At 47.3% G+C, this 24,015-nt stretch overlaps 1 protein-coding gene across 1 annotated transcript; it reads right to left on the bottom strand.

The window, feature by feature from the left end:
• On the bottom strand, positions 1–24,012 carry POFUT1 (protein O-fucosyltransferase 1). The gene is made up of 7 exons (XM_061127045.1): positions 23,788–24,012; positions 22,073–22,194; positions 17,046–17,228; positions 15,783–15,895; positions 8,426–8,618; positions 6,792–7,034; positions 1–3,616 (listed from the first exon to the last, which is right to left on the bottom strand). Exons 1-7 carry the CDS (start codon positions 23,918–23,920, stop codon positions 3,428–3,430), a joined length of 1,176 nt encoding a protein of 391 aa, XP_060983028.1. The 5' UTR covers positions 23,921–24,012; the 3' UTR covers positions 1–3,427.
• Between the last annotated feature and the right edge of the window lie 3 nt (positions 24,013–24,015).

The following is a 24,015-nucleotide window of genomic DNA, read 5'->3' as shown; positions in this document are numbered from 1 at the left end:
TTTTATATCGTTAAAAACATTTATTCAGACCATGTACCAACATGGAAAACATGATACACTATTAAGTAAAAAAAACCAGGACATTAAATTGTATATACTGCATGATCAAAACTATATAAAGACCTTACATTTTTTAAAAAAGATTGAAACTTTAAAGTGATTTCATACATCCAGAGTCTGACCAGCTTCCACCACAATCAGTGCCATGACCGAGGCCTGAGCCCAATCGTTTATCTTTCGGGCATCTCTGTGATGCCTCTATCTTGGTCTCCCTGCTTCTACTCTTCCTCCCTCCCAGCTCCTCTCCATATGGAAGCCTACAAAAAGGTAAATCAGACCATGACTCTCCTTAGTTCAGACCCCACAAGGCTTCCCACATTTCTCCAAATAAAAGCCAAGACTTGATCTTAACTAGGCTGTAGAATGGGTCATATCACCTGCTCTCGTCTACTCTGTTCCCTGCCTCACTTCTGCCACTCCACCTTCTTACTAGTTTTCATTCCAGCTTCAGGACCTTTGCACTTGCTGTTGCGCTGCCTCCAAAACTCTGAACGAGCATGCCCCACTCCACAGCAGCTCTTTAGAGAGGCCTTCCCTGAGCTCATCTAAACCAGCACTGCTCCCCCTCTGCACTAAAATCTGCACTTGTTAGTTTTCTTATAGCCCTTAACACCTCCCACAATACATCTGCTTATTATGCCTTCTATTTATTAGAATGCAAACTCCTTGAGAACAAAGAATTTATGTCTGATCCTCTGCTAAATCCCTAGTACCCAGCACAGAGCCTGGCACCTGGTCAACAAACACCTGTTGAATGAAAGCATGTTGAATTAAGTAACCACCCAAGAAAACTCTAAGTTTCAGGTGGGCTTTCTCTTTCCTGGGGGATGCTCCTTCTCTGAAAGCTTCTGGCAGTGGCAGACCCACAGCTGGAGCCCACCTGGGGACAAAAGGTGGCTGACCACTTCTCTATTCAAGGTCTCCATGGCACACACACAGAATAAACTGGGTCTTGTGAACCGGAGGAGCCGAGCAGGCTGGCTAACAGCACTGGCCTTTGGAGGTCAAATTGGGGCTGACCACTACCGCTTGTGTGGCCCTGAGGAAACTGAGAATTTTCTGAGTGTTAATCCTGCCTTGTGCAGAAAGAGTAAGTTTCTACTTCCCAGGGCTAAGGTGGGGGTTAAGCCAGGGAACATCCATAAAACACTTAGCAAGCACAGTGGCCGGCAGAGAGGAGGCGTGTGACCAGAGGCAGTCACACTAACCAACAGCCACGTATGGGCCTTTGTCTCCTTCAAGTTTACAATGGGCCCTTATACTCCCTTTATCTGACTGGGGCCATTCAACAACCCCGTCGTCGTCGGTTTTATCACCATTTTATAGGTGGGGAAACTGGGTCAAAGGAATAAAGTGCTCGCCTACAAAACACACTGAATCAGACTACAGCTCTAGCGCCCTCACCTCCAGAAACACAAGCTATTATGACTGCCGACGCTCATCAAGAGGATTTGGGGGGCCTATTTCAGCCCCAGACTCTCCAGGGTGTGCAGCAAATGACATCAGTCAGAGAGCCACACCTTCCCAACCGCCCAATGGAGGCAGGGGCTCGCTCCCATGTCCTTCATTGAGGCTCGTGAGCAAGTCTGAGCAGATAAACTAGATCTCTGAGTCCACCCAGGATTTAAAATATTTTCCCCAGAGGGGAAATACAAACGCCCTTTCTGTATTAAGAGTTTGATGGCAGCTCTAAGCAGCAAATGCCATCTTCACTGTTTGAGATCCTGGTCGCCCTGCAGCCTCTGATCCAGTATGCCCTGAAAAAAAGTCATCTCTTCCCAAAGGCTACCCACTGGACACAGCTGTGTGGAGCTCTGGGACTGGCTCTCATCAGGGTCTCTCCCACTTTCCCAAGGTTGAAGGTCAAGGCAGGCCACATGGCGGGCAAGTAATTAGCAGGTAACAGACAGGAATTTTAGAACCACCCAAGAGAACTGTAAGCTTCAGGTGGGCTTTCTGTTTCTTGCGGGATTATCCCTCCCTGAAGGCTCCTGGCGTGGCAAACCCATGGGTAGAGCCCAGTGGGGACAAAAGGTGGCTGACTGTTTCTCCATGTGAGGCCTCCATGGCGCGCACACACAGTAAACTGGGTCTTGTGAACTGGAGTTGCAGAGCAGGCTGGCTAACAGCACTGGCCCTTTGGAGGTCAAATCTGGATTGACCACTGCTGGCTGTGTGACCCTGAGGAAACTGAGAATTTCCTCAAGACTGAAAAATCACAGGGTCTCGGGGGTCATGTATTTTTTACCACTACAGCATCTGAGAGACAAAGAAACTCACAACCCTAACACTTTAGGCCTCATGGGCTTGGCTGAGACTACACTGGATGGGATGGAGCAGACAACCCCAGGAATGTAATGTGATGGCTCCTGGGTACTGAGCATCTTCCATCTGGTCTGGGGCTTAGTGACCACTCCCCCATGAGGATACAGTCAGAAGGCTCCCGCTGCAGGAGGAAGGCTGGGAGGACAGGCCCTGGAGACCAATTTAATGACCAAGTTCTACAACCAGGCCCTTTGGGACAGGAGATAACAGAGACCTCAAAAGGATCCTACCAGGTCAGCAAGCCCTGGCCCTGGTGACGTGTTTTGAGACCCTGATGGTGCCATGTTTGGGGCAAGCCACCAACTACCAAGAGACTCTGAGAGCAATACCATGACAGCCTGGCTTGATGCGGGTGCTCCCTGCTGGGAACGAGCTGTGTGAGCAGCACTTAGCCGTCTGCGGCGTACTGACAGCACAGTGGTCGACAACTTCCTTGTGCATAGTGTTTACGATGGAGAAGACTGTGCCCCAAACCCTGGAAATGGCCTAGAAGTGGCGGTTGACAGTGGCTCAGGCCAGGCAGTGGGGATGAGCCTGAGGGTCACTTTGGGGGGTCATGTGGTAAAGCGGTCAATATATCCACTCAGCCCTAGCCTTATCCACATTCTGTTAAGGTCACTTTAGGTACCTGTGTTAATGAACTTCACTTATTTTTTTTAAGATAAGGGAGAGGTCCAGGGGAGTCATGATCTTGTATCAAAATTATAAAAATCTCTTTTTCTATATATAAAATCTCTCTGAAGAGAATTGAGCATCTCAGCCTCCTCAGAGCAGAGCAGACCAAAAGACAGAGCTTGGACTACTTTGCTGGTGTGAGAAATTCCCAGGAGAAGCAGTAGGGAGCACATGAGAAAGGGGGATGTCTGGCCACTAGGAGCTTGGAAGTCCCGTGTCCTGGGAGATGGACTGTCTTCCTCCTCCAGGAAGTCCCTGGTACTTTTCTCTGTTCTCTGATCCTTGGGGAATCAACCCTGGGAGCATCTCTGGCTGCCAGGCCTGGCTGGAGGGAACAGCTCAGACTGGTGGTGTGCTCCAGCTAGGATCAGAACTCATCCCGCAGCTGAGGGGGCCTGTCCATGCCGAAGAAAGAGGATGGTCTCCCATGGAGGTCCCGTTCCCGCTTCACGAAGGCAGTGAAGGAGGAGACACAGTTGCCAATAAAGTGGTCAGCTTGGCCGAGGATGTACAGGTCGATCTGGGCCACCTCAGGCTTCAGACTCACCACCTTCACCTGCAGGAGGAAGGGCAGGGCGTTTTACCAGGGTTCAGGACAAAGTGGCCGGATCCGACTAGGCCTGCAGCCACCCCTCACCTTCTTTCTCTGTGCTGAAGTCACAGACAGAGGAGGCGTACAAAGCGTTAACAGGTAGGGCTGGGGTGCCTGAGAGAAGCGCTGCCTAGCAGATGGTGACCCTAACCCTCAGCTCCACACACACACCACTCGTTCACACTCTGCCTTTGCTCATTGGTGTCTTCTGCCAGGAATGCCTTTTCCCATCCATCGCAGTCCTGACCATACTCTCAAGGCTCAGTTCAAGGTCTGACTTTTTCATAAAGCCCTCACCTCAGGGGCTTGGCTTCTCCAACCAAACCACAATCTGACAAAAGAGTACCCCACCCACCTGGTTCTGCTGCCTGGATGCCTCTGAGACTAAAGTCCTGTCCAATCTATCCCTGAGATATTCCTCAACGGTGAACCTTTCTCTTGATGGACTACCACTCCCTGGTTGGTCACCATATCTTTTCTTCTACTGGTCTGCCTACCAAAGGAAAAGTGAAAGTGAAAGCTGCTCAGTCATGTCCAACTCTTTGGGACCCCATGAACTATACAGTCCATGGAATTCTCCAGGCCAAAATACTGGCCTTTCCCTTCTCCTGGGGATCTTCCCAACCCAGGGATCGAACCCAGGTCTCCCGCATTGCAGGTGGATTCTTTACCAGCTGAGCCATAAGGGAAGCCCAAGAAAACTGAAGTGGGTAGCCTATCCCTTCCCCAGCAAATCTTCCTGACACAGGAATCGAACCAGGGTCTCATGCATTGCAGGCAGATTATTTACCAACTGAGCTATCAGGGAAGCCCAGATACCGTAAGAAAGCAGCCAAATAAAACTTTTACGTATTCCCCTACTCCCTTATTCCTCCCTCCCTCTATCCCAAGCTGAGCACCCTTAACTGGTGCCCTACTGCTCTGCAGATAAAGACTACAAATCTTGAATGTGGCCAAAGGCCTGTTCAGCTGCCTCTCCACCTTGAGCTGCAGCCACTTCACAGCAGGCTCCCTTCTGTCTCAGGACCTTCACACATGCTCCTCTCTCTGTTGGGGGTGCTTGTCTCTTTGCCTCATTAACTCCTACTTAACTCTCACTCTGCAGCTCAAGTCTCATCTCCTTAGGGAAGCCCTCCTTGGGCCCCTCAGTCTAGTCCCGGTTCCTCTGCTCTGCACTTGCACAGAACCACGTTCCTTTACGTTGTAGCACACATCTTCGTGTGTAGCTTTCACTCCGTGATTCTCTGGTTAACGCCCATTTCCTGTACCTGGCTAGGGCTGTGTTGGTTTGCTGGTCACTTCTGACAGTGGTCTGTCTCAATATGCATCTGGGGACTGGACAAGTGAGTGAATGAGCCCCCATACCCGAGCCTGGCCCTCTCCTGTGGCATACCTTATAATTCTCTGCACGTCTCTTTTCCTGAGTTTAGACTGTGAGCCCTGGAGGGCAGCACTACATCTTATTTATCAGCATCCCCGGCTCAGCACTGCCCCAGCTTAATGGATGAGCAAGGCTTAGTTCAGGAGAGAGGGTAGGCTGAGCCCACAAAAGGAGGTGAGGAGTGGAGAAGGGCAAGAACAGTGGCACAGGAACAGGAAATAGAAATGGCAAGAGGCACAAGATGTAACAAGTATACCAACTCTAAAAACTCACAAAAAACTCCCTGGGACTCTCCACGTCCTTCCATTTAGTACGGAGGTAGGGGGTGTGGGCAGAGCTGGGGCTGAAAATGCTTTGCTGTCACATAGAGATTTCTGATGTAACAAAAATCATCATCTTGCTATTCAGATGGTAGCAGAAAAATAATACCAGCTTAATCATGGCCAAAATCCCCAGAACAATTCCGCCCACGCCCTGAAACTTACCCCTCTGTGTCATGCCCACTAAAATTAGCCCTGAGACCTCCGGGGTAAATTCTATCCTTTCTTGGGACTTTGGTTTCCTCAGTTTTAAAATGCAGAGGTTGGGTCGGAGGTGCTTCAAGGTCTCCGGCTCTGATATTCTTCTATAAAGTGGGTGGGTGGGGACCAGAATGCTGTGACTTGGCACTTCCTCTACAAGGCACTTCCTCAACAAGCCCGTAAAAGAGGGAAAGGGAGCCCCTCGACATAAAGCCAAGGGCACCCACTGTTTGAAAGCGGATGTTTGTCTTTTAAGGTCTGCACAAGCATTTAGGGGCTTTAGGCACTCCAAAGTCTTACTGAATGTTCACTATTAACTCCACCGTTTTACCAATACATAATTACTTATTACCTATTCTTCACTTACACAGTACCAAGCGCATTCTACTATTTACTCCTATGTCAAACCCCTACTATTCACCCCTTCTTTAAGCATTTATCAAGCACAAAAGAGCCTTTCCTGTATTCATCAACCACCTACTTCTACTATCGATGACAGCTAACTTTATCGAGAACTTATTTTGTACCGGACCAGTTTAGCTTCTTCTTACTTGATCTTCAAGATTACCCCCAGGATAGCACTACTCTCAGTCCCATTTTACTGATGAGGAAACAGAAGCACAGAGGGGTGAAGTAACTGGTGAAAGGCTGCAGAGGGAGGAGGGCCCAAGGCCCCACACTCCACAGTCCCTGCTCTTAATCCCTCTGCGGCACTGGACCGCCCCCTCCCCTCCGTCCCCCACAGCCCACTCAACATCCTTAACCACCAAACATTCACCAAGAGCCTACCACGTGTCAGGCACTGTCCTAGCTGGTGAGGGCAAGGTGGGGTCTCAGCCCTGGAGGAGGTCAAAGTATCAGGCTAGACCCCGAAGAACAGACCAGTGAGTCTACCCTGGATCCTGCCTTCAAGGAGCTACAGCTCCTGGGAAGAAATAAGACATGTTTCTACACGAGTCTCACAGTCTTGGTGTCTCGGGAAGAGATGTGATCAAGTGCTGTGTCAGCTCCCAGTCGGGATCCAGCAGCAACAGGAGTGGAGGGAAGCCTGCAGAGCCCCGGCGGATGTGTCTAAGCTGGGGTTTTAAGAAGGGCAGGAACTAGAGAACAGGATGTTCAAGCAAAAGCCTGGTGGCGGGAGAACATGAAGCATGAGGTGGGAGCGGAGGGAGCACCTTGGCGCTTCCTTTGATTCCCTTCCAGCTGCTCTCCCTCCAGGCCCACACCCCACGTGTACCTTCCCTTTGAAGAGCTGTTGGATCTCAGGCAGGTAACTCTCAGAGTCGGTGGCGATGTAGACGGATTGGGCATTCAGCGCTGTCACCCAGAGCTTCAGGGCGCGCCTGATTTCCTTCAGGTCAGGGAGGCACATGGTCATGGTGAGTGGGGCGGCGGTGTGGCGGCTGTAGCCCACACATTGTGGGGAGGCCATGAAGTGGGCGCCAGCGGTTCCATCTTTCAGCATGGCACACGCGTTTTTCTGTGGGGCAGGTGGGGACAGAGCTATAGACAGCCACTGCCCACAACCCCAGAAGTAAGAGCCCAGGAAAGGGAAAAAGGCAGGCAATACAAGAGTGCAACTTTTTTTTTTTTTAAAACCACTGAGGAAAAGGGAAATGCACCAACAGTTAACAGTGCTAAGGGGATATTGGCTTTTCACAGTTTCTTTTTTTTTTTTCTTGGTCTTATTGTATTATCTGGGACTTCCAGCAGAATTTTGAACTGCACTGGTGATAATGGGCAGCCTCATCTGATTTCTGACTTCAGTGGGAACACTTCTGATAGCCCCAAGAAGTGCATGTTTGCTGTGGGTTTTGGCGAGATAGCCTTTATCAAGCTAAGGTGGGCCCCTTGTATTCCCGGTTGGTTAAGAGTTGTTTTTCTTCTTTTTTTTAATCATAAATGAATGTTGACTTTTTATCAAGCGCTTTCTTGGCTGCCACTGCGATGACTATATGATTTTTCTTCTTTGGGCATTAATATAATAAATTTCACTGCATCACTGGGATAAATTTTACTTGTTTGTGTTGCATGTTCTTTAATATGCTACTAGATTTTACTTGGTAATATTTTACTTAGGATCTGGGCATCTATGTTCACTAGTGAGAATGGACTCTATTTTCCTGAGTTTACGTTTTAATGTTTGCTATTAGCATTATGCTAGATTTAAAAAAAAAAAAAGCAGCTTATTTTCTTATGTCCTAGGAGAGTACAGGTCCTGGCTCCTTTATTTCGTGGAGGGGCAGGAAGGGGGTCATATGGATGTGACTGCTTCCTCAAATGACACTTTGATCTAATTTCCATACTTCTGAGTATTTTTCAAGTTTCCGTTAATGAGTATTTCTCACATACAGATATATACATATCTTCTTACGTAAACTAAGGAGATCATCTGTACTGCTCCGGTTATTTTCACAGGGAGGATAACCTGATGAGGTTTCTGCACATTTAAGCAGCTGCCGAATTTGGAGGATGGTATCTTCTTTTCTTGGGAGCCCCACCCAACGTCCAGAGCTTGTTTTTCAACAAGGAGTTGACTGGCTAAACACTGGGCTGGGGCGGAAGACTGTGGGCGCTCTCTGGCTTGCTGCCTGACTCACAGCCTAGCTTGATACCTCAGTTTATCCAGCTGTGAAATGAGGAAAAAAGGGCAACTGTTACAAATGAGAACTACCAAGCAAGCACTCTGAAGCCACGTTTCAGATGTGCCCATGGTGGGACTGTGGGGCATGACCCCATCAGCTCGGCCGAGTGAGGTCTCTCTGCCCTGGCCAGGACTTGGTGCAATGGATTCAGTGGTCAGTGTCACACAGACATGGGCCCTGCTCATGGATACGTCCAGCCCAGCCACGAGAGGAAGGGGGAAGTTACCCAGTCGGAGCCAATGCGCAGGTGAATGCCCACGTAGGGCCGGATGAGGTGGGCGCGGATCTGGGCCTCCCCTGTCCTCACCATCTCGTCTGACCACACCACGTACTTCTGGAGCGGCCTGTGCTCCTCCAGGACAGGGAACTGAGCAGGGGCACCAGGCAGGGCAAGCACTGGATGTTCCTCTGGAGGAAATCTAGGCAGGAGACAAAATGAGAAGAAGTCAGACAGACGACGCACAGAGAGTCTGGCTGCCACCCCCACGGGAAAAAGGGTGGTGTTGCACCACGTCCCAGAGACCCTGCGGAGGGGCCCCTGTAACATGCAAGAAGCACGAGAGGTTGTGAAACACCAACGGGCTGATAAGAGACCTTGGCAGCGGCAACAGCCACAATATGCAATACTGTCCCGCCACGAGGAATTTACAACCTTCTTTGCTTGTTCAACAATTAAAAATTTACAGTAGAGCATTCCATGTATGTCATGCTGGCTTCCAATCTGTGGTGTGGTAATTCACTCCAGGGTGGGGTGTCTAGACTGAATCTCTGCCCTTTTACCCACACGGTGGGATTAGGAAGTGCAGCTGCTAACAGGTCACACTCACAGGGAGCGTGTACGGTGGATGAGATCATTCACTCAACACTTAACACATATCTACTGATTGCCTACTACGTGCTGAGGCCCAGAGGAGAGTAAGACAGGCATGATCCCTGCTTTCATGAAAGCACCAGAGGTCTGAAGATGCCCCTATCATTCCCTGCTGAAGGCTCTCCCTCCCCCTTGTTCACAGTGCACCTTGTAATTATTTCACCCGTCTTTTCTGCTGGACTCAGGCTTCTGAGGGCAGTGTCTCTGTGTGCCTAGAATAGTGTCTAGATACACATAAGAGCTCAGTAAAGACTTGTTGATTGACTGAGTGAAGAGCAAACCCGTGTTCTCTCATTAGCTAAGGCCAGACTATATTCCAGCAACACAAGATGCCTCACTGTTCCATAAACTTGCAAAGTACTTTCCAACCCCAGATCTCTGCAGACTTCTCCCTTCCACCTTGTATGCCTTCCCTCTGCCAGTCAAAATCCTTTCCCTAAAATTATGAAATAGGTACAGTCACTCTGGAAAACAGTCTGGCAGTTTTTTTATACAACTAGACAAGCAATTACCATATGACCCAGCAACTGTATGCGTGGGCATTTATCCCAGAGAAATGGAAACCTCTATGACACATGAACTAGTATGTGAATGCTCACAGCAACTTTATTCATAATAGTCAAAAACTGGAAACAACTCAGATGTCTCAACAAGTGACTTGTTGAACAAACTGCAGAACAAACCCACACCACAGAACACTACTGCAATAAGAAGGAACCAGCTATTGATAGAGGGAACAACTTGGATGGATCTCAAGGGAATCCTGAGTGGAAAAAAGTCAATCTTAAAAGGTCACACACTGAATGATTCTATTATATAACATTTGTGAAATGACAAAGTAGAGAAAAAAGAAATGGAGATGGGATTAGTGGTCACCAGGGACTAGGCTGTGTGTGTGTGTGTGTGTGTGTGTGTGTGTGTGTGTGTTTATAAACTGGCCACACAAGGACCTCTGTGATGTTAGAACTGTTCAGTATCTTGATTGTGGTAATGGATATACGAACATACACACATGATAAAATTGAATAAAACTAAATATACACACACAGAGAAGTGAGTTCAAGTAAAACTGGGGAAATCTGAATAAGATGGATGGATTGTACCAATGTCAACATCCTGGTTGTGATACTGTGCTATAGTTTTGCAAAATGTTACCACTGGGGAGAAGTGGGTAAAGGGCACTTGGGATTTCTCTATATTATTAATATTTCTTACAAGTGCACATGAACCTACAATTACCTCAATAAAAATTTTAGTGAAAAATTACTGAATATTTCAGAGCATGCAGGAAAAGAGAAAATAATTTAACAGTCCACATACCTGTGACCCAAATTAGCAAATATTAATACTTTACTTTGTTTCAGATTTTTAAAAATACACACCTAAATAAAAGCTCTATCCTATGGTCTTTTCCCCTCTTCCTCCTCTTTCCAGAAGATACTGTGATTTTATGAATGGTTGCACTTTCACTATTTGTATAAAAAGGTATTGTCCTGTGTGCTCTTTATACGGTGCAATGGTGAAAGTGTGCACTATAGAGCCAGATGACCTTGTTCTAATGTTGGCTATGTCACTAACTTCTGCAGGTGACTAAAACCATTCTGTGCCTCAGTTTTCTTATCTGTGTAATAGAACTGATAACAGTTCCCACTTCAGAGGGCTGTTGAGATCAAATGGATTAATACAAGCAAAGCACTTAGAACAGTGCTTGGCATGTAGAAAGCTCTCACAAAATTTTCATTCTCACCATATCCATTATTGTCATCATTCTGCATGTAATCTATTACAACTTTAAAAAAATTTAACTCTCTGTTTCAGACATTTGGCCATGTTGATGGTGTGGATCATGTGACCACGTTAAAATCTCCTGAAGTTTCCCATCTGCATGAAGAAATCAGTTTATCTATCTAGTCCCCTCCTGCTGGTCAATGAGGCTGTTCCAATCTTTCCCCCATGCGAAAGAGCTGCAGTGAACGGGCCACTGTTTATTCACACCTGACCAAACACCACAAACACCTCCAAACTTCTGAGACCAGTTGCCACACCCAAGCCTCAGCTCCTAGGACTGGGCTCCATCCCACTTCTTTGCTGCTTCCTGCACAATGATGTGCACAGTAACCACAATCCCTGTCCACTGACATGAGGCTAGACCCCGAGTACTTTTGTTCACGGTGAAGGCCACACACACGAGTGTAAGCCCTGTGCCAAGGAAGCAATGAGCAAGTGTTCATCAACAGCCTAGCTCTATCTACCACTTGTCCTGTCAGAGTTTAATTTTATATGTACATACATGGGACAGGCAGTGTTCCAGTTACTTTGTGTACATTAACTCATTTGAGTCTCTTAAGAGCCCCATGAGGCAAGTACTGCCGTTATTCTCACTTCACAGATAAGGAAACTGAGACACAGAATGGTTAAGTAGCATGCCCATGGTCACACAGCTAGGAAGTGGCAGAGCAGGGATTTGAATCCAGGCAGTCTCCTCCAGAACCTTTGTTTTTAACTACTGTACCTCACTCCCAGCTCCCCCACCCAGCCAATAAGTTCCTCAAAAGGTGAATATGTGGCTTATTCTTCTGATTCCCAGTCTCAGTGCAGGCCTCAACACATAGTAGGTACAATGAATATACTTGGAATGAATGAATGAACCAGAGATCTCACCAGAAAGACCAGATCAGGTAGTCAGGGGTTAAAGGAAGAAGTGAACCGTAACTGAGTACCTACTATGGCCCAGGCCCTTAAGTGACTTTCAGAGGCCACCTTAAAGGACTTTAAATGAAAAACAAAGTTGTGACTTCCTAGGGGGCTGCAACGTTAGGATAAAACCAGGACTTCTGCCCTCCTTGACCTCCTGGAAAGAATCTGCTGCTGACCCTTGGTGAATTGCAAGTCTGGGATATGTGACTCCTTTACCTGGATCTGGATCAGCTCACACAGCCATCTTGGTTGGATCTGGATGCGACATCCTTACTGACATGACCAGCAGCGAGAAGCCAAACTGATGCGCTCCTTTGCTCCCAATGAAGAGACTAGTGTTTGGAGTGAAAGTGGGGAATGAGGGTCTTGTTTGGAAAGAAAGCTTAACTAGCTCCACCTGTTCACATCCCTGGCTGGTGACCCTAAGTCAGGCCCTGAGCCTGGTAGCTATCCAGCTGAATAAGGCACACTCTCCTACTTTGGGGAGCAGTGAGCCTCTGGGGTGTTTTACAATTACACTGACTCTACTGAGATCCCCCTACCAAGCTGGGGTTTCTTCATGCACAGCACCCACGTGTGTGCTCAAGAGACACCAGTGAATGGACATCATGCAGGGTACAGAGGATGCGGGCATATGAACAAGGCAGAGTCTAGCTCTCGGTTGTGGCATGAAAAACTGCCTTTCTCTGCAGCTCTTCTTGCCTGGCTCCTTCTCATCCTTCAGGTTTCAGCCCTGCCAACTGCCTGTCACCTATTTATATCCACTCAGGAAGGCTGCAGCCAGGGAGAACAATAAGCCACATGCTCAAATACCTGTTGCCTTCATGCCAAGAGAATGGTTCAGCCTAATGATTCACAGCCTTCCAACAGTGAAAGTGCAATAAATAAATTTCTATTGAATTAAACTTCCATCAGGGTATTGATAGATTCAGAACCAGCAGAGATGGAAAGATCCTCAGTGGGGAAGAAATAATCCTTATTCTCTTCTTCTAGAATCCAACTTTCAAGCTGGACACACAGAAGCCCAAAATACATTTCTCAGTACTTCTTGGGGCTAGGTACAGCTGCACATCTAAGCACTTAGCCAATGAGCTGGTGTAAGCAAGCTGTAAGGAAGGCTCCCTAGAAAAGTGAGGAGGGGCCCTTCTTCTGCCCCTTTTGTCCCTCCAGCTGCCTGGGGTTTCATCGGTTATCTTGACCCATGAGGTGACACTAAGGATAAAAGCCGGTAATGGGACAGCTAAGCACAGATGGGAGCCTAATTCCCAGACACAAGGGAGCTGCCATGCAGCCCTGGGTTGCAGTCCTTTTTTACGTAAGAAAACCATAAACTTTTGTCTTGCTAGTCTGCTGTTATTTGGGGGTTTCTCTTACGGGTACCTAATTTAAACCTGGTACACCCAGACCTGTGACCACCGAAACTTTCAGCTGATATACAAGAGGGTTACTGATTGGTGGGAGAGGGGAACTGAACAGCTCTAACTTGGCCCCACCATGGCACTACAAGCGCTTCTCTACAACTCTAAAATTCAAAGAACAGTTTGAAAATGACTGATCTTAGAACTTTTCTGGTGGTGGAGTGGCTAGGACTCTTTGTTTACAATGCAAGGGGCCCAGGTTCAATCCCTGGTCAGGGAACTAGATCCCTCATGCTGCAACTAAAGATCCCACATATGCATGTACACATGCTCAGTCATGTCTGACTCTGTGTGACCCCATTGACTGTAGTCCACCAGATTCCTCTATCCATGGGGAGTCTCCAGGAAAGAATACTGGAGTGGGTTGCCACTTCTTTCTCCAGGGGATCTTCCCAACCCAGGGATCGAACCCGAGTCTCCTGTAGTACACGTGGATTCTTTACCACTGAGCCTCCAGGGAAGCCCATAAAGATCCTGCATGCTGCAACTAAAACCCAGTGCAGCCAAATAAATGAATATATTTTAAAAACTAAAAACAAACAAAAAAACAAATGTCATCTTATTAATTGTTTAAAAAGGAAAGATAATGATCAATCTTGCTCAATCCCTTCATTTTATAGATTGAGCACTGTGGCCTGAGAAGGGAAGCAACCTGCAGTTACCCAGTGAGCAGGGAAGCATCTGACTCTTGCCAATACTGTTCCCCTGACACCCACACTCCTGCAATGGAAGGACAACTTCCAACAGCAAGAAAGTAAGCCTAAAAAGTTGGCTCAAAGGCAAAAGCTTCCCCAAGCCCTCACATAATTCCTACAACTCAACGAACTCAAACAAGACCATGGGGTGGCCATGAACAAGTGCTTCAGCAACATTGTCCAACTGATGCATCCATGTAGCACTGTCCCTTCTCCAACCAGGATTGTGTGCTTTTTTTTGGCTTTTTGGAATTAGCTTTTAGAACTGGTGTCATTTTTCTCCCCTAGCATTTTAGAAGCAAATCTCCATCCTCTGAGGACAGTCTACCTTCTGGCAATAGCTCTAGGTTCATTCAGAGCAGAATGGGGAGGACCAAGCAGATAATTAAATGGAAATCAACAATTTCCTATGCAGGATCAACTATGAGGGGCGTAAGACTCTGTCAGGATTGAGTCTCCTCAGTAGCTCAGGAACTAGCTCTGAACGCCAAGTCCCAAATAGGAACTGGGAGCTGTTTAAGGCACAGCTCTTTTCTCCACAGTGATGAAGAATGGGTGCTCTGGAGTCAGGTGACCTGGGTTCAAATCACAGCTCTGCCACATCAAGCTCAGGCAAGTGATTTCACTTCTCTCTGCCTCAATTTCCTTACCTGTGCAGCAGAGATGACAGTAACACTTGTGTCACAGACTTGTGAATTTATTAAATGAGCTATTATCTTGGAATACTCAGGTAGAGAAGACTTAGTACAGCAACTGGCACGCAGTAGGCACTAAATAAATATTAGCTTTTACTAACTATGAAAGCCTTACACACAGACCCCAGCTGCCCACTCAACAGCTGCATTACTTTGGGCAAGTTATTTAAATAACCTCACTGATCTCAGTTTCCTCACCAGTCAAATGGAAATTGATCATAATACACACTTTGTGAAATTTCTCAAAGGCTTAAATAAAAGAAAGCATGTGAATAACCGTAACAGGTAGCACGGACCGGCCCTCTACTATTTGTCATGTGATTTATACATTAGGAAGCACATACCATAGTGCTCTGTCCATTAAACCAAGGAGGAAGCTCAGGTCAGACAGGTTGACCGGCTCACTCAGGGTTATCTGAGAAAGAAAGGGCTGCATGAGAGCTCAGGGCTATCTAATGGTAAATCAGTCTTCCTTTGCCTTGCTGGGACCACGCAAGAATTCATAAGCCCCTCACGGCTCCTAACCCAGGTCTGATGTCTAAGCCCCTGCTCTTTCTGGCCATGCTATAGCATCAATGGCAAGTGTACTATGTTAGTGTCATCATTTTATCTAGACTGCAGCCAGCTGAAGGCTGAGACTGGGTCTTCCTCATTTTTATGTATCACCTCTGGCCTTTGAGCACTATGTCTCATACGTGACAGACGCTCTATAAATATTTCACAGCCTGTGCCTATGCCCTGCTAACCTATTTTTTTTTAAATAGGGTTTAGTGGAACACAACTAATAAAGCACATCCAATTATTATCAGGATGACATCATTTCTCATTCTGTACCTGAAGCTGTTCTTCTCTAGAAGAGACTTCCAATTTTCACCTTGTGAAGAGGAAGGTAACAGGGGAGTGATTCTCACGCCTCAAGGAGGAAATTGAGATGCATGTGACTGCACAATATTCTTTTTATGACATCCTTTATCGGCTGATAAACTCTTGCTCAACCTCGTGGCAGGTCAACGTCCCACCGTGTCAGGCGTTGAGATGGGAACAGATCACATAGGATCCCAAGTTCAACAGACAGAACAGCCGCACCTTTGGTCTCATACATCAGGGTGCAGGGTGTGGTAGAAGGAAGAGCACCAGGAAAGTGCTGAATGCCCGTGGGCCCCCCACTCCTCCCCCTAACCCCAGCAACAATGTCCCCTCCACGTACCTCTGGATCCACTGGTCTTTGTAGGAGGCGCTGAAGGAAATGCCCGCAAAAAGCTCAGACTTGTTGAAACTCACATGAAACTGATCCCAAAATGGGCCAAAGGGGTTTCCTTCCTGGAGAAAGAGAGTGGCCAAACGCTTACTGGGCAGGAAAGAAAGCCAGGTGGGATTGGGGCCAAGGAACTGTGGATGGGGAAACCCTGTACTATCTGACTCGGTCTGAAATACTCTCATAGGATGGGCGGGTAGGAATGTAACTTCGTAATTCCTGGGCTGGGGGCTGAGGAGGGTGGCTTGGCCTCCAGGCTGCTTTTCAGCAGGAAATGTTCACCACAATATCTGAAGGAGTCTTTCCTGCTCACATGCCATATCCTGCCAATCCTGCAGCATTGGTGGGGGTCTGGGGAGGCAGCTGACCTTGGATTTGGGACCACAGACTAAGAGCTCCAAGAGAGTTTCAAGATCAGCTAATCAGCTAAGATCCATGCTCTTATTTTCAAGATGGAAACCAGGGCCCAGACAAGGTAAGACATTGGCTCAAGCTCACAGAGCAAGTGAGGGCAATACTGGGGCTGAAAGCAAGGTTTCCCTTCTCAAATTTCATGGCTTCTTCACCTACCCTCCCCAGACTTTAGCATAAACACTGAAAGACATATTGGGGATTGTCTTACTCCCAAAGTGCCAGAAATTTACAAACTTCTGATAAATATGACAGCCTCGCATTTACCTGCTGAGAGGCAAGAAAGTATACAAGTTAGGAGGGTGGAAAATGCAGTCATATTACCACAATTTATTTGCTATATGATTTTGGGCAAAATATTGAACCTCTCTTTGTTGCACTCGGTGTCCTCTCTATAAAATAAGAATATTAATAGTACTTTCCTCATGAAACAGTTGAAGGACTAAGTGGGATAATTTGTGAAAAGCTCTTAACATGGTACCTAGCATGTTATAAGTGCTATGTGAGTACCAGTTATCATTACTGATGTGGTACTTTTCAGTTTACAAGCATTCTTACTCCTGGCCCTCATGATACTTTGTGAGCAAGACACAGCAGGGACTGGTGTTTTTATTTTGTAGGTAGAAATAAAGGCTCAGAGGAAGCAAAGTCCTCTGCCCAAAGTGACACTGCTGACAAATGCCAGAAATGGGACATAAATCTCCATCTTTCTATTCCAGGCTCTTTCTATTGCTATCTTGCAGTGTCTCTGAGCCTTGAGGAACCAGAACAGGCAGAAACGGCCCCCTGACCCACAGGACTCACCTTCATGGGGCATGTTTTCTTATCAGGACTTCGCTGAGCTGCGACCTCAAAGCAGTATGCCACCCGCTTCTCAGGGGGCCAGTGGGTGGGTGCCAGCTTCTCCATGAAGTCCTCCAGGCTGATGACTCGATGGTAGGCCTGGAGGGGCTCCAGCTTGAAGTACTTCTGGTAGGACACATGGACCTACAGGAAAAGTGGGGAAAAGGAGGGGGTGGAGGGGCCTCCCTCAGTACCCTAGTGGCTGCTTCAAAGACATCCATTGAAACCACATACTCTAGGACTTCCCTGGTGGTGCAGTGGATAAGAACCCGCCTGCCAATGCAGGGGATATGGGTTCAATCTCTGGTCCAGGAAGATTCCACATGCCACGGAGCAACTAAGCCCTGTGTACCACTACTGAGCCCACACTCGAGAGCCTGTGAGCCTCGACGACTGAAGCCTGTGCACTCCAGGGCCCAAGAACCCCAACTACTGAGCCTATGTGCCGCAACTAATGAAGCCCTCACTCCCTAGAGCTGCACATCACAGCTACTGAGCCTGTGTACTGCAATTCCTGAAGCCTGGGCACCTAGAGCCCGTGCTCCACAACAAGAGAAGCGACCACAATGAGAAGCCCTGTGCGCCGCAACTAAGAGTAGCCCATGCTCACCACAACTAGAGAAAGCCCACGCACAGCAACAAAGACCCAGTGCAACCAAAAATAAATAAAATATTTTTTAATTAAAAACAAACAAACAAACAAACCCATACACTCTATGACCCAGAGAGCTTAGACTTCATGTCAGTGACAAACTTCTGACAAAGGACACCAAGCTTAGAACAGAGGCTGGGAGAAAACATCTGTAAACTAAAGGACAAATAGTAATGTACCTCATGTTCAAAAATGCCTGCTGATTTGTAAGAAAGAAGACAAATGACACAAAAGAAAACATGGGCAGGAAAGAATAGGAGTGAGCAGCTCACAGCAAAGAGAACCCAAACAGCCAATACACTCAAAAGATGTGCAGGCTCACTAGAATTGGGAAAAAGAAAATGACAATGACAACAGGACACCACTTCTTACCCAAGAGACCAACAAAAGTGTAAAAGCTTAACTCTGGGCTTCTCTGCTGGTCCAGCGGTTAAGAGTCCACCTGTCAATGCAAGCGACATGGGTTTGATCCCTGGTCCAGGAAGATCCGACATGCTGCGAATCAACTAAGCCTATGTGCTCCAACTACTGAGCCGGTGCTCTAGAGCCTGGGAGCCGCGACTACTGAGCCCACCTGTCGCAAATACTGAAGCTCTCACACCCTAGAGCCATGCTCTGCAACAAGAGAAGCCACTGCAATGAGATAGATGCCCGTGCATCACATCCAAGAGTAGCCCCTACTCGCTGCACGCAGCAATGAAGACATAGCGCAGCCAAAAATACATGAAATAAATATTTTTAAAAAGCTTAACTTTAATTATTGGAAAAGATATAGCTGACAGTAGAGGCATACATTTTAGAGCCACTACTTTGGAGTATAACCACTTAGAGCATCTATTAAAAATAGAATTTTAAATGCACCCTCTACCTCTAGGTATTTGCCCTAGACAAGTTCTTGCCCTTTGTACCAGGAGAGGGATAAAGGATGCTCAGTGCCATAATGGAAGCAGTACTGGAAAGAACTTGGAAGGAGTTCCACCAAAAGATATTAAGAAAAAAAAAGAAAAAGAAAAAAAAAGATACTTAAGTCCATGATAGTGGTTGCCTCTGAGCGTGGGGGAGGGACTAGGAGAAGCCTTGAACCAAGATAGACTTTATCTTTTAACAACTTTATCTGTAACCTTTTGTTTCTTTTCTTAACAACAAAAGAGATGAAGCAAACACAAGAAAATGTTAATGATTATCATTGCTAATGGTGAGTACATGGATGGTGATTATATTAATCTCTGCATTTTTCGAGACTCAAGAAAATTTCTTGGAACACTATGAAATACAATTTAGACTTTATCCTATAGGTCAGAGTTTCCAAGCATGTTCTACTAGTTCAGGTGGGTAAAGGGTTCTGCAATAAAAAGGCTCCAGAAATAAACAGGCCTGAGAAATGCAATGTTAAGCAGGTTTCTTTATGACAGGACTTCTCAGGGCCTTTAATAACGCTAACGTGCATTTTGAATCTCCAAATTTGGGGGGAATGAAGAACTGAGAACATAATTTCCCAAACTGACTTAACCACTGCACCGGTTCTACTTAAGCCATTGGTGTTCCAATGAGCAGACTTTGAGAACCTTACTTATTAGCAATGAGGTCACGCAAAGGATTTTAAGCAGAAATATTATGAGATGTGCTCTCCTGAAAGATCTCTCTGGTGACAGAAGAGAGAATGTCCTGATGGTAAGATTAGACAAGGGAGAAAAAGATTAGGAGGCTACTGCAATGGTCCTTTTATTTGTTCAAGTATTCATTCAATATGAGTTGGAGGAGAAGGGGGCAACAGAGGATGAGATGGTCAGATAGCATCACTGACTCAATGGACATGAGTTTGAGCAAACTCTGGGAGATAGTGAAGGACAGGGAAGCTTGGTGTGCTGCAGTCCATGGGGTCACAAAGAGTCCGACACAACTTAGCAACAAAACAATAACAATTCATTCAACATGTATTTTTGTTGTATTGTTTCAACATGTATGTCTGAGCATCTCTCCTAACTCTGACAGATGGGGAAGCATGGACAGGTTAGAAAATGTAAAGAAAGGTGAAGTACAGAGTAAAGGGAAGCATTTAGGATGACGTCTAGGTTCCTGGCTTGGTATCCAGGTGAATGGAGGTGACATAAACTAAGGCTGGAAATACAGGTGGGAACACAGGTTTGAGGGGAAGGTGCTGGCTCTGTGGGTCATCCAAGCAGACTCAAGGGCTGAGGAGTTTGAAACACTGGGCCTGTGGTCAGAGAGTCAGGGCCACAGATAAATTTGGAAGGTACATGGAGAATAATGAAAGCTGCAAGAGTCAACAGAAACTTAGAGCAAAGCAAATAATGGTAATAAAAGCAACTAATATTTATTGAGTGCTGGATTAGCACCAGGTGCTATACTCGTCATGTTTCATGGACTTGACCATCTAATTGTGAAAGGTAAGAATACAGCCATCCCTAGTTTACTTATGAAGAAACCAGGGCGGACAGAATCTAGATAACTCATCTGAGGTCACACAGCTAACAAGCAAACAGAAACAGGAGACACACCAACATTTAAACAGTGGGTGGGGAAAAAGGAGCCCTTGCTGCAGCACAAAGAGGAAAATGCAGACAGGTCGGGCTAAAGCAGGAACAGGCTATGTCTTGGAAACCAGGGGAGTAAGGAAGTTCAAGGAGACAGGCTCATGGGGTCAGGTGCCACCGGGAGGTCAGATGAGATAGAGACCGAGAAATGACCCCTGGATTTGGCAATTCTGAGGTCTCTAGTGACCTTCTGTGAGAACAGTCCCACTGGGGAAGGAAAGTCTAACTGGAGTAGGTTGAGTAACCTGTAGAAAGCAAGAAGAGACTCTGAAAGACTCCTAGCCGAGAAGAGAAGGCAAGTGAACCAGAAGGAGATGAATGGGCCATGTCTGAACTGTAACAGTAAGTGCAAAAAGACAGAGCATCAACTGTGCCCAGTTACTGAGGACTCTCTGTGTCATAAGCACTTTACATTGAACAGCTCAGCTGATTCTAAGAGGGAGGGATACCACCATCACTAACTCACTGAGGGAAGGAGCAATAATTATTTCCAGCCTATTTTAAAGATGAGAAAACTGAGGCACAAGGAAGTCAAGTACCTTGACCAGGCTACGAAGCTAGTCAGTGGCCAACTCAGGTTATGACCTCATTGAAGTGAAGTTGCTCAGTCGTGTCCTACTCTTTGCAACCCCATGGACCTACCATGCTCCTCCATCCAGGGGATTTTCCAGGCAAGAGTACTGGACTGGGTTGCCATTTCCTTCTCCAGAGGATCTTCCCGACCCAGGGATCGAACCTGGGTCTCCGGCATCGTAGGCAGATGCGTTACTGTCTGAACCACTAGGGAAACTGGCTTTTATCCTCTAACTGTTAAAAATCTCTCTAAAAATGGCATGCACAAGAAAAAATAAAAACTATGCAGAGAAAAGGTTGTAAGAAATAAATATGGGTGTTTTGCATATAACCTTTCAAAGTTTATTAAGAACTTTCAAAGTCAATTCACTAAATATTAACTCAGTTCCCACTACCAGACCCCTGGAGTTAAAATGTGAACTAAAACAGACAGGCCAATGGAAGTCATAAAGAACATGCAAGAAATTAAGACGATGCTGGACTTCTCATTCTAAGGGACCCGTTAATGAGCTGGGAGGTGGTGCTGGAGCCAGACTCCTCTAGTTTGTGACCTTGGACAAGTTATTAACTAACTTGTGCCTCAGTTTCTCCCTCATAACTGATAATAGCACCCATCACCTGTGACCAATGGGTGGGACCAGACCAGGCTGGAAATGGAGTCTAGAGCTTCCAGTCACAGGCTCTGGAGTCACACAAACATGAGCTTGAATTCCAGTTCTGCTTGTGTGAAGGAAAGTGAGTGAAGTCGCTCAGTTGTATCCGACTCTTTGCGACCCCATGGACTGTAGCCCGCCAGGCTCCTCTATCCATGGGATTCTCCAGGCAAGAATACTGGAGTGGGTTGCCATTTCCTTCTCCCAACCCAGGGAGATCTTCCCAACCCAGGGATCGAACCTGGGTCTCCCGCATTGCAGGCAAATGCTTTATCCTCTGAGCCACCAGGGAAGCCCATAACAGGGAAGCCTCTCTAAACCTGTTTCTTAATAGAAATGTGATGGGAGAAAAAGAATTAATCCTCATGCAGTGCTCAGAAAGCAGGTGCTGAATAAATGTTAGTGAGTTAGCCAGGGAGGACAGTTCTGGGTGGTGGATAGGGCAAACTCAGGGTGATGGGAGATTAAGCCTATAAAAGGACTTGGGGTCAAGCAGAGGTGAGCATTGACTAGGGAAAGGTAGACAAGGGCAAACAGCAGGCAGGAAGTACTCACATTGGTGAAAGGAGGCTTGTGATGCTGGTACTCAATCCAAGGAGGTACAGCCAGGGTGCGGTTCAACAGCTTTGCAAATGCCAGGGAGCCCAAGAAATGATCAGCCTGGTTCCCAAAGCGCCCTGGATGGTATATTGCAGGTGAAGTGAGGACTGGGGCATTGAGGGCTTGGGGTATGCAAGATTCAGAAAGGATGTGGAGCCAGGGATGGGGAGGACCAGGATACCAAGGATAGCCAGGGGAGCTGGCAGCGTGGGACCAAGTCTGGACTCCTGGGTCTGATGGTCAAGGCCCTTCAGGCCCTGCCTCTTCTGCCTCAGTCATTCCAGGTTCTTGCTGTTTCCCAAACATGCTCTGTACTTCCCATCCCCACCCCCATGTCTTTGCTCTTGCTATTACATCAGCCAGGGGTGCCCTTCTATTTCTTCCCCTCTGTACATGAAGGGGTAACTCCAATGCCTCACTCATTGGGATCCTTTCATGACCCCTCTGCCATATTCAGTACCCATCCTCCATCTCCCACTTTGGATGAGCTACTCAAGTGGTTCTTCCACTCTTCTTAGAATGTCCTTTCCAATTTCCTGGCCTTTGGCCCTTTCCTCAGCCTGTAAGTGCCTCAGGGGCAAGGGCCCTATCTGATTGTTTCTGTCTTCCCCAGCAGGCATCCATTCATTCATTCCACAAAGACTGTTGAGAGGCTACAATGTGTCAGTATCTCTGCTAGGTGCTGGGACACAGGAGTGAGCAAGAAAGTCAAGGTCTCTGCCTTCAAGGCATTCACAGTCCAGGTAGGATGACAGTAAAGATAAACAAACATGTTTGGTGATGGAGAAAAATGATGAGATTATTTGGGTTGAGGTCACTGAAGTCCTTTCTGGCGACACTTATAAGCTGTGGCATGAGGATGGGAAGATGTTGGTCTGGCACAGAGGCAAGAGGAGGGTGTTCCCAGCTGAGGAAATAGCCCAGGCTGCAGGACCGAGCCTGTGTAAGGAACAGAAAGGGATAACTGTGCCTGTAACTGGAACATCTGGGGAGAAGGGTGTGGTGGAGATGATGCGCAGAGGGACATACCATCATGGTCAGGAGACTGGATGGTTTTAGGTATGAGTGACTTTAAAATGACACTCCACCACCCCCATTTAAACTGCACCCCACTGCCAGCTTTTAGATTCTCCCTTACCCTGCTCTATTTTAATTTTCCCATAGCACTTACTCTCCTCTAAGATATTATGCAATTATTTACTCTTTATGCCTATCTTTTATGGTCTGTTTTTCTCAAGTAAAATGAAGGCTCTACAAGGGCATAGAGCTTTCTGTCTTATCACCACCGTATCCCTAGAGCAGAGAACAGGGCTGGGCACCCAGTAGGTGCCTTATAAACATGTGTTGAATGAGTCGCCCAGAGCCAGCACTGGGTCAGTGACAAGTTCTACCCCACTAACTCCATTTACTGGACTTGGGTTTGGCTCAGGTTTTGCGCAAGACACGTCGTAACCTCTCCTGGTCTCGGTTTCCTCATCTGCCAAATGGAAAGTTGGACAGAGAAGCCCCTCAGTGTCCTTGCCACAAGGGCAGAAAGTCGAGGAGCAGGCCCTGTCCAGCGCTGGAGTCCGTTCTCGGACCTGTCAAGGCGTCTGGGCGCCTCAGAGGAGTGGCTTCTCCTTTCCGGGCCTCAGTTTCCCCACTTGGACAGAAGGCTCGGGAGGCCTTACCCATGCATGGGCAGTAGAGCAGGTAACCGGCCGGATCCCAGGAGCCCACGGACAGCCCCGGGAGCGGCAGAAGCAGCAGCACGAGAGACACACGCGGCGGAAAGAGCGACGGTGCCCACGCGGCGGCGCCCATAGCGGCTCCAGAGCGAGAGGGCGCCGCGGCGCGGAGGCTGGGAGGGAAGGAAGAGCGCGAACGTCCGCCCCGCTCCCGGCGACCCCCGCGTGCCG

The sequence above is a fragment of the Dama dama genome, chromosome 23, assembly GCF_033118175.1.
Source record: "Dama dama isolate Ldn47 chromosome 23, ASM3311817v1, whole genome shotgun sequence".
NCBI classification, from domain to species: domain Eukaryota; kingdom Metazoa; phylum Chordata; class Mammalia; order Artiodactyla; family Cervidae; genus Dama; species Dama dama.
This window is presented reverse-complemented; position numbering and strand designations above follow the sequence as displayed.

What these genes read in the sequence shown, in the direction of transcription:
- POFUT1 (XM_061127045.1), bottom strand. Translation starts at nt 23,920, where the DNA reads ATGGGCGCCGCCGCGTGGGCACCGTCGCTCTTTCCGCCGCGTGTGTCT. An exon ending in GCTCTACTGCCCATGCATGG is followed by an intron (nt 22,195 to 23,787) that starts GTAAGGCCTCCC and finishes TATACCATCCAG; the next exon opens with GGCGCTTTGGGAACCAGGCT. An exon ending in ACAAGCCTCCTTTCACCAAT is followed by an intron (nt 17,229 to 22,072) that starts GTGAGTACTTCC and finishes CTTTTCCTGTAG; the next exon opens with GTCCATGTGTCCTACCAGAA.